Source organism: Papilio machaon, chromosome 25 (assembly GCF_912999745.1).
Source record: "Papilio machaon chromosome 25, ilPapMach1.1, whole genome shotgun sequence".
NCBI classification, from domain to species: domain Eukaryota; kingdom Metazoa; phylum Arthropoda; class Insecta; order Lepidoptera; family Papilionidae; genus Papilio; species Papilio machaon.
The window spans coordinates 959425-970416 of NC_060010.1; the positions used below are offsets into that span (position 1 = coordinate 959425).

General features: G+C 32.7%; 1 protein-coding gene across 1 annotated transcript in view; it reads left to right on the forward strand.

Moving 5' to 3' along the window:
- LOC106716866 (protein madd-4) overlaps positions 1–2175 on the forward strand; it is a 251965-nt gene extending 249790 nt beyond the window's left edge. Inside the window, exons 30-31 of the mRNA XM_045684300.1 lie at positions 1268–1448; positions 1883–2175. Of these exons, the coding sequence (XP_045540256.1) occupies positions 1268–1448; positions 1883–1989 (288 nt within the window). The 3' untranslated portion in view covers positions 1990–2175. The remainder of the gene's footprint in view (positions 1–1267; positions 1449–1882) is intronic.
- The last annotated feature ends 8817 nt before the right edge of the window (positions 2176–10992 follow it).

Here is a 10992-nt window from a genome sequence, read left to right on the forward strand (position 1 = left end):
GTTCCGTCTCTTTTGTTTTTTATTTATACGTCCGAATTTTTTTTGGTGATCCTTTTAATATTATTACAATACTTTTTCATCTCAACGTATTGTCTTAAGCCTCGCAATATTAAGTAGAATTCTGGAGGAAACTTATGACAGTATGTCACAATATTAGTTACCATACACCTCTGAAACGACTTGACCGATATTTATGAAATTTTATATACATATGCAGTAAATCTGAGAATCGGATACAATCTATTATTCATACCCCTATTTTTTTAATTGTGTGAGGACAAAGTCGGGATCGACAGCTATATATCGATGGCTCCTACGAATAAGAGTCAATGTGCAAGTCGACAACTATACAGGAGAGACTTTCAACCATGTAGGAAAAGAGGCCGCATAGACCATTTTACTTTAGCAAAAAAACACGTTTAGATCTTTAAATGTGTATTTGTGTTTAGTACATGTTGTTAACTAGACTAAGACGTAGCATTTAACATAAAAAAAATCATCAATTTGTTACTTTGGCCGTTATACATAGGACACATATAGATATTTAAGGATCTTAGATAATATTTTCACTATTTTCCTTGAAAATCAGTATTTATACAACACTTATTTGTATTAAAAAATTGTTCATTTTGAATGTGCAATAGTTAAATAAATAGATTGGAAACATCGATAACAAAATTATTGACCGTACGTGAATCTCAAATAGACTAGACGTAGCAAATTGAGTTACCAATTGATGTCAATTTAATTCTAACAAGATTCTAAATAGAACTGACATCTATGTTATATGTCCACAACATATTCCTCCACATATATAACTTAAATTCTCTGATATATTTATTATTCTTTCTTCATTTATATGTCCTATACTTTTACAATCCCTTCCTGTTTTTTATATATCCTTACTAGCTGTCGCCCGCGACTCCGTCCACGCGCAGTTAAAAAAAAATGACAAATAGATGTTGGCCGATACTCGGATCTACTGAATATGCTCACAAAATTTCATGGGAATCGGTCAAGCCGTTTCGGAGGAGTACGGGAACGAAAACTGTGACACGAGAATTTTATATATTAGATTATTTACTACACTTCTATATACATCTCTCTTAGAGGTGAAATCTGAATTCACTCGCACCTTAAACATGTCCTCTGTCATAAACTATCTATATTTTCTTCGGTCTTCCTCTACCTTTACTTTCAATATTTTTACCTTCCATAATGGTATTACTTTTAAGCATATAAATGAAATCTATATTCTGTCTTATAGTGCATAGGTCTATGTGGATCTAAGGGTCAACAACATCGAGTTCTCCGATGTGTGTGGCGTGCTGTCGGCAACAGCAAGTCGAAGCGCAAGCGGGAACGCAGTGCCGGCACTGCCTGCGAGGGTCTAAAGCGACCGATCGTCACCAGGACTTGTAATGTCGCTCCTTGTCCTGTCAACAAAGGTAATTTATACGGAGTTAAGTAGTTGTATATTTGAGAAAAGAATGTACTTCCTAATCTTCTTAATTTTTTCGTAATATCATTCACAAAATTAGTATTTAAAATTGTGCAGAGCCCTACCGGAATAAAAGTACATCAACGAATGTCCCTCGGGTTTTGGCCCTCTCTTCTCAGTCTTACTAATATTTTAAATGCGAATGTGGATGTATGGATGGATGGGATGGATGGGATGGGATGAATGGAATGGATAGATTTTAGAAGGTATCGCCAGATTGGTTGTAGAAGATAATGTGGGAGAACTTTTTATACTAAGTTTTTTCTAATATAGCGTGGAGCCGCGGGTGACAGCTAGTGTTTAATATATCCGAAACAATTGACTTAAGACGAATATTTTCTTATTAAGACCATAACAATGTTAATATGTTTTTTGTTACAGATGGCATCTGTAAGGATGGATCCAGATATTGCGAGAACGTTCGTGCAATGAATATGTGCGCATTGAAACGATACAAGGAACATTGCTGTGAAACTTGTGACAATTGATCAATATCAACGTTAAATTCCACTGCCCAAAACTTGATACATATTGTTGTCTCTATCTTTTCAAAAAGGAAAAAAAGGAGAGCAATATTATACTTGAACTCCACAGTAACAAGTTCCATAAACAAATGAAATACGATAATTTTCAAAAAAGATTTTAGTTAAGGAAATGCTTACGTAAGAAGAAGATTCAAGCAGATAAATATTTAAATATTAAATAAATAAACTAATTCATGATATTTGAATATTTAATAAAGATGAAGAATTATATAAATAATGTCAAAATAAGTGCAGTGCCAAAAACAAAATAACGAACCGAATGGTTCTGCGGTGTCAAGTGATGTGATTGATTTGAAGTTGTCGTGTTATAAAACAATTTGAACATAGATCTGTCAAAGAAAAATGAACTCTATGGAATTGTTAAAGGTAAAGAATAGAAAAAAATATTGGAAATATTGTTGTGCTTAATATTGATGTATACTTGATATTTATTGCAAATACATAATTGAGTTTGACACGCCTGATAAAAAATCTAACGCAAAATTACGCAACAAAAAAAGTTTGCTATCAATAACCACAGTTAATTTACTTTTAGAATAAATTTTTATCAAGTAAATAAATATGACATTTAAAAAAACACACTGTTTGTCGATAAAAAAAAAAACTAGTCGCAAAAGCAACAACTTAGTGATCGCAAACTTTTTTATGTGTGTATTTTTACTAATTTTTGTCACCACAAAACTATATTATCTTAATCCTTTAATTATGTAAAACTGTTTTGATATTTAGTATTCAAAATATTACATATATGTATATCAAAATTTATATAGAAATATGTATATTAAATATAACAGGCGTGTACATAAAGTCATGATTATCAATCTGTTCACAAATACTTGGATCTAGTCTAACACATTTTTTGTCTTTTTAAACAAAAGACGTATCAAAAAAATTGCGATAACAAACAAAAATTGATATTTAAAATCGTATATTTATTAAGTCAAATATTTTCTATCTTTTTTTTATAAGAGAAGGAGGCAAACGAGCAGCGGAAACACTAAGGTGTTCATCGAAATTAAAAAAAGTATGGCTTCTCCTAAGAATGTAACATAAAATATTTTACTTTATAAATGTACATTTTGAATATCAACTTTTGATAACGCAATTTTTTGATTTCGATGTGTGTACACGTCTATTCTACAATGGGTCCTTGAAAATTAGTTAATTGTTTGTAAAATAGGAATATATATATGTATAAATAAGTAAATACGTCTCACCGTATGTTACGCTTAAATAATATATCATTTAATGTTAAAATCTATTAAAAAAAATGCACAAAAATATATAGTTAACACATCAAATGTATAGAAAAATGTAGCAAAAAAAATGAAATTCAAATATTCTAATTAGAAATGTTATAAAGAAACACTTAAATAGACAAAAAACTATCGCATATTTAAGATAATAAAATGTAATTTCGTATGTATACTAAAGTTTAAAGGCATTTCATGGAAAAAAATATCGCTAAAATTAATGTATATAATAATCTATTATTCATAGAAGTTGCATTTATTTGGTTAGTTGCTTATTCAATTCTACATAACCAATTTTATACAATGGCTCCTACGCAAAAAGTCATAAGTCGTTTTTTGTGAAAAAAAATTTTTACAGATATCTAAACTCCGCTAGACAAGGTTTAAATGTTCTTGAAATCAACAATTCGATATCTCATGTAATAATTTAAATTTAAACATATACTTCTGTAATTGCGTTCTCTTGCTACTACTTTATGCGTAGGAGCCATTGTTTGGAAGCGTAAGTTTAAGCCAATGAGAGCGCTCAGATTGATGTGTAGTAGTAATTGACGCACACTAACATCCGTACACATAACTACATGTATGGTAGATAAGCTGTAAGAAACACCTATTAATAATTACTTTGTTGTCAATTGTTAGTAAAATATACCAGTGTAAATAATTATTATAATTAAACTTTATTCCAAAGCGTTTAAAATTAATTTTATGCTAAAGTCGCGATTTCACGGCAAACGGCAAACGGCAATGGCATGTGCCGTAACGGCAGACAGCATCTAATGACTGTATTAATGTGTCGTCTGCTACCATATGCCGCGTCTCGTAAAATCGCACCTTAAGGCTGCAGGCTAAGGGCACGAAATTAGCTATAAGCGGGGCTGCGCGACGGCGGTGTAAAGAAATTAATGTACTACTCCGCTTCCGCTCGTTTCGTACGCGTCGCTCATCGCAAATTTCGTGCCCGCGGCCTAATTGTATTTACCTAAATTAATATTCTATCCTTAAAAATACTGAAATGGATTTAGATCTGTGCTTAATTAAAAAAAAAACTTTTTAAACTGTCAAAATTAAAAATTGCTTTTCCTTTTTATTATTAACTCCAAAAAAAAAATCCAAGACATTTCAAGACACTAATAATTGATTAATGCTAAAGTTTTCTACCCTAAAATTATAGAACTAGTAATTTTAATGTTTTCCAAAAGCAGATGTTATTTCATTTTTATAAAAAACTTTTCGTCAAATTTAACATAAGCATTATCAATTCAAATGCTTAAAAAGATCAAACATAAATTTTGACAAAACTATAAAATATTTTATCTTAGTAACAACATAGGCTTTACTTACCGTATTTCATTACAAAAGCTACATAAATAACCCAAACATGTTTCGAAAGTTTAGCGTACCAATATAATTAAAAGGAAATATTAATTTAATAGAAATATAACTGATAATTAGACATGATCAGCTCACAGCTCACATGTGTAAAGCAGATCAGTAGACCATCTCGCAGCTCAACTCAATTTGTACCCGCATATGGATATGATTCGAATTTCGAGCTTCGAACTGCGAGTCACCAGACAGCTTGCAGCTCATCGAATCACATAGTTATAGTATATCGCGATGAACTGACAATGTAGATGAACCGCAGCTCAACGGTTCTTTTCAGAGCTGATTAACACAAGGCTACTGACATTCATATAGTATATAAAAGTTTTCTATTATATATATATAGATATACTTAATATTTGAACAATGGGTTTTAACTAATAACCTTTTCAATGCCATGATTTTTATCCGCCGCTATCTTTTGCAAACCATGTCTTAAATCGTTAATGTAATTGTACTTTTCAAAGATAAATTCTTGTTGTTGTACCGTACTCAGAATTCTCTAATGGTAACTTAGCCCCTTAGTTTCTCTTAGTAGATCTATATTAAGTGACTCATCTAAGTCACCATTTGAAGATTCTGAGTACGGCATTAAGTCTAGTTCTATTCTAGAATTTACAATGTCAGAATATTCCCAGAGTATTATTCGAGCTATGACCTTTTTATTTTTAAGCCTATATTTAAGTCCAATGTATAAATTGTATCGAATATTTTCAAAAAAATATACGAGTAAGTTACTGAAAGATGTTTTTTATTAATTATCCAAATGTTCCAATCTAAATGCTTAATAAGAAAAGAAAAAACGTAACAGAAACCGCCACCTTATTTCAATATTATATAATGATACTGTGTATTTCCACTACCAAAATAACTGTAAAAAAACATACAACAAATGTATTTCTTGGGTGCACAAATAGGGCTAGTCAACCGGTGAAATACTACAACCACACAGAAGACAGGCGTGAAGTGGAAGTAATTTTCGTTCATGTTCCCTTCCCACACTTTTCTTATAAGGAAATGATGGGAAAGGGAAGTAGATTAGGTAAAGAAGAGGGAAATTTCCTTTTTCTGTGTGTCTCTCATCCGTCAATTAGCAGGCAACGCATCTGCAATTGAGAAATCTATCGGCAGCAGTAGCTTCCATCTGCTGCCATCTTATTATAAAAAAAATCATCGGCTTCCGACGCCCTTGGTCGTTAACCCTTTACATTCGAAAGAACATTAAATCTTCATTAATTTAAAACAAGAAATGGCTATATTAAAAGAGGTAGAATCTCGTATTGCTTTAACTTCGTCTAGACACTGATCAAACACTAATCCACCGAGAATGAGTCTTAACGAAGTCTGTTTCTTTTCAATTATACGTTCTCTTGAATATTCAATTACACTTTTTTAGACATCGTTCTTACATTTTCTTTCTTATAAATAAAACTAAATGTGTATTAATGTTCATTATGAAATACTAAGTCAATAGTAATGCCTGCCCTTAAATAAAGCAATTGCAAATACATCGCCTTTAATCAATGGAAGAGGGGGCGCACATAGAGATAATCTTTCCCCTTCCTAAGCGTCTTCTTCTCCATCAAATACACTTTCTCTTCCTATCCTCTCCTTATAAGAAAAGAGCGGGAAGGAAATGGGGACTAAAATTAGTCCAACGAGACTCGGAATTACTTCCACTTGACACATGTCTTCTATGTGGTCGTGGTATATTTGGCAAATTCTCTCCCTGTTGAGTACATTATATGTAGTCACATAATAGGAAGAGACATTCTCAATTTATTCGTATTTATATTTCGCAAGCAGCATTCGTTATCCATGTAGTGTCAGTATTATTTACAATCCATTATTTGGCCAGCATTGTAAAGGTTAAATTGAAAATGTTGACGCGCCTTTTGTCGTATTTATGTCATATAATATTCCACACAATCTATCCATACTTACCGACCAGACGATAATGACAGAATGAAACTAATCTATATATATAAAAGAAAGTTGTGTTAGTTACACTATTTATAACTCAAGAACGGCTGAATCGATTTGACTGAAAATTGGTGGGCAGGTAGCTTAGAACCAGGAAACGGACATAGGATAATTTTTATCCCGTTTTCTATTTTTTATTCCGCGCGGACGGAGTCGCGGTTAAAAGCTAGTTTCTTATAAACTTTATGTTAGTTAATTCACTATTGTTTAATATTACTGGACTTCTTAAATACCCGTAACATACAAAGTATACGTCTCTTCAATTTAAATTTGAGTCGTATTCAACGTGTTTGATTTCAAAAGCTTTGAGTATTGAAAGGTCTGTATTGCATTAAGGTTCCCGTTACTACAGGATCGGGATGTGCAACGACTCCACAGGTAATCTGATACACGCTTGCATTGGCAGAGACGTCGAGAATCTAATGTGGTGTGGTACAAGCTAAAAGAGATAGAGTCTGAGAGTTTTTATTATAAAACTAGAAAAGAATACTATTATTATAACACAGATATATTTTAATACGAATCAAATGACGTGTCTCCAATCATGATAGATAACCGGGGGTCTAGCACAAAATTTTTCTAGAAAGTAATCGTAGCATCATCACGAAAATTTGTGTTACTTTTTTATTTTCGAGGGTAAAGTACAACAACATATTTTGTCGAGATAACACTACGAATACTTTGTCGCAAATATTCGTGCTAAGCCCCCTTGTGAAATATAATATATTGTTAAGAAACAGGTAAGATATCTAGGAAAAGTTTAAGGATTAAATAGTACAGTAATAGCCAATTGTAATCATGTATGGACTAGCTGCCGCCCGCGACTCCATTCGTGCGGAATAAAAAAAAAGTTAATTAGTAGCTCATGTGTTCTTCCAGACTGTGTTCTACATCCATGGCAAATTTCATCGAGATCCGTTGTGTCGTTCTGGTGATACCTTCTTACAAACATCCTTCCATACATCTAAAATTTCAAATCTATATATATAAAAGAAAGTCGTGTTAGTTACACTATTTATAACTCAAGAACGGCTGAATCGATTTGACTGAAAATTGGTGGGCAGGTAGCTTAGAACCAGGAAACGGACATAGGATAATTTTTACCTCGTTTTCTATTTTTTTATTCCGCGCGGACGGAGTCGCGGGTAAAAGCTAGTTTATAATATTAGTAAGATGTATTATATATTTTAAATTAACGTTCATCACTTGTAAGTTGTATAGAATCAATTTAGGAAATACATGTCTCAGTATACAAGCTCTTAGACCAGTTCTAACAAGAGCATTTCCTCGAAACAGACGAAGCGTTTAATCTTACACTAGTACTAGAATTTCATTACATATTTTAAGATGCTGATCACCAAATGGATGTTATCTAACGCCATCAGAGTCGACTAAGGCGTGCCTTAGTTTAGTATTTTACACTAAGTGTCAGTTTACAAAACAATTAAATGACTGTAAGTCAATTAAATAAGCTTTTACAAGTTTTTTGGTAGGGGAGATTTTAAAGATCCAAAAGATACCCTGCCTTTTAGAGGGATAAACAGGGTAACATGAGTTTTCTACTCAATATAAACCCCCTCGGTGGCTATCCTCAAGTGACTCAAATGACCTAGACTTTTGAAATATTTTACCCTGTCATTGATTGTCAGTCTAAAATTTTATGCAGTTACCTTTTTTGGATTTCTAATGTACAATTAACAAACGTTACCTATCATTGTTAATGTTTAAGACGTTTTCTACCTTCAGTAGTTCAAATTTTAAAGGTTTGGACTATACTATAGCGGTATATTCAGCAAGTTTGTCATCCGTAAAATATGAAGCATAGAGGAAAATCTGAAGAAACGATAAGTTAAAGCGCACGTCTGACCCGGAACTAGCGTAATTGTTTCGAGATCGCTCTCCGATACTCTGAATGACATTGGAAGATTTATGACTCGACTCTGCAGAATATGCTTTACTTTATAACAGTTAAGGAAAAGATGTACATGTAAAAGTATTAAAAAGTTATTAATAACTAGCTTCAACCCGCGACATCGTCCGTGCGGAATTAAAAAAAATCTAGTAACAAATATCGCCCAGAGATAGTGTAGCTTCCCAACAATGAAAAAAATTTTCTAATCGGTTTAGTAGTTTCGGAGCTCATTTAATTCACAAAATTTACTAACCGTGGGTTTCCGAGACCAAAATCTCTGTTTAAAACATATCGTCATCATAACATTATTTGACAAAACGGAGATTTTTGTCTCCAGGTGGCCGTTTGCTCATTTGCTACCTTTTGGTATTAAAAAAAAAGTTTGTAATAAAATGTACATTTAGCTTATTCCTTTTACTTTGTCTTTAATTTATCCAACGAATAATTCCTTTGTTCTATCCAAATTCAGTTCATTGAAATGTAACCTAAAAAAAGAAGAAATTGGTTTCACCAATAGCTATTGTAATTTTGATTGTTTCTTTTATTAAATTAAATTCGTTCCTTTGTTTCTTAGTTCCTTTCTTTTCTTTCTTTCTATTCCTTTGTAACACAATTCAATCATAATTAAACAAGACTATTTACAATAGTGAATGTATTTTTGTTTAAAATTATGACTTTTTTAATCGATACCAATATCCTAATAAATTAAATTGCTCTAAAAAATAATGTTATTATTTATTTCTTAATCTACTAAGTGCTTTGGAGATAAGAAACATCTAGAATCTAGAATGTTCTATTAACTCGTCATCACAGATAAGATAGTATGTTACGTAAAGCCCTTTGTACACAAAGGTAATTTTCTATACTACTGCACACTTACATAGCGAGTATCGCGTAACGCGTGCTTCATACACAGAACAATGAGTCGTCGATGCGAGTTATCGTGTCAATACAGGCAAAATAATACGGCCACACTAATTTACAATATTCAACTGATCACTGGTAATGATTTTCTTCGCCATCTTGAAAATCACGACCACTTTTCACGACTATCTTTACAATCCAGCAAGCGGCTGCGACTGGCTTCTGTAGGAACTTCTATGTTATTGTATTAAATAAAAAACTTGAGAGGTGTCAAGGGACACCCGGATGGAACGAAATTCCTTTCAATTAATTAGTGAAGGAACCAATGTTTATTCTATGAATAAAAAACTTAAGTCTTCACAAGAAGTACATTTTATTTCTATGAATTTTCGTTATATATTGTCACGTCGTTGCCATGGTGAAGTAGCGCTCATTCGTCTATAGCAAAAAGTGTCGTGACAACTTTTCGTAAGAATTTTTTCCGTCTAGCCCCCTTTCACAACGCGCGATAAGGAACTTCGTTCCAAAACGCTTGTGACTAAAATCGCAGAGTATCGTAGATTTATGCAGCCTTGTGTACGATGGGCATAACTAACCTCCGACGCGACAATTCCCGCGACAATTTGCCGGTACGTCGCATCCGCAGTATCAAGATGCACTCCAGATATGTACTGCACGAAGATACAATTTGTGATAACGGGAAATAGGAATTGCATATAAGATATATATATTAATACATGAAGCGAAAAGTCTATATAAAATGGATAAATTTTTAAGAAATTGCGAACAGATACACATTAACAAAATTAGATAATAAAGCTATTTTAAATTAAAAATAGAAGAAAATCTTCGATACTTTAATCTTTTTACTATTGTATTAGATGTTTTATTATGTACAAGAAGTTCCTCGCGACTTCGTCCTCGCAGAATTAAAAAATCATGTAATAAATATAGCCTATGTCACCCAGGGATAGTGTAGCTGTCATTAGTAAAAGAAGTTTTTCAAATCAGTTCAGTAATTTCGGAGCTTATTCAATGCAAACAATCAAATCTTTCCTCTTTATAATATTGGTGTAGAAAAATAAAAAAGCTCTCGACAACAAAATCATTAGCTTTGACGATCCACGTCATCGTCATCATCAGCTCACTATATGTCCCCACTGAGGGGCTCGGAACCTACCCCAATTTAGAGGTGATTAGGCTATAGTCAACCACGCTGGCACAGTGCGGGTTGACTTCACACATATCATTGAATTTCTTCTCAGATATGTGCAGGTTGCATAAGGATGTTTTCCTTCACCGTAAGAACGTCGGATAAATGTATATATGTAAATCGAAAATCGAAAAACACATTGGTACATGGCGGGATTCGAACCCAGGACCTGCAGATTGCAAATCAAGTGCTTAACCCCTGAGCCACCGACGCTTCCATGTTATAGTATAATAAAAATATTAACTAAAATATTCAATATATTACTCTCTCAATACACCTTTCACTAGTTATTTATTACCCCATTAACCCTTTTGGGATAATAGTCGTTATATTTG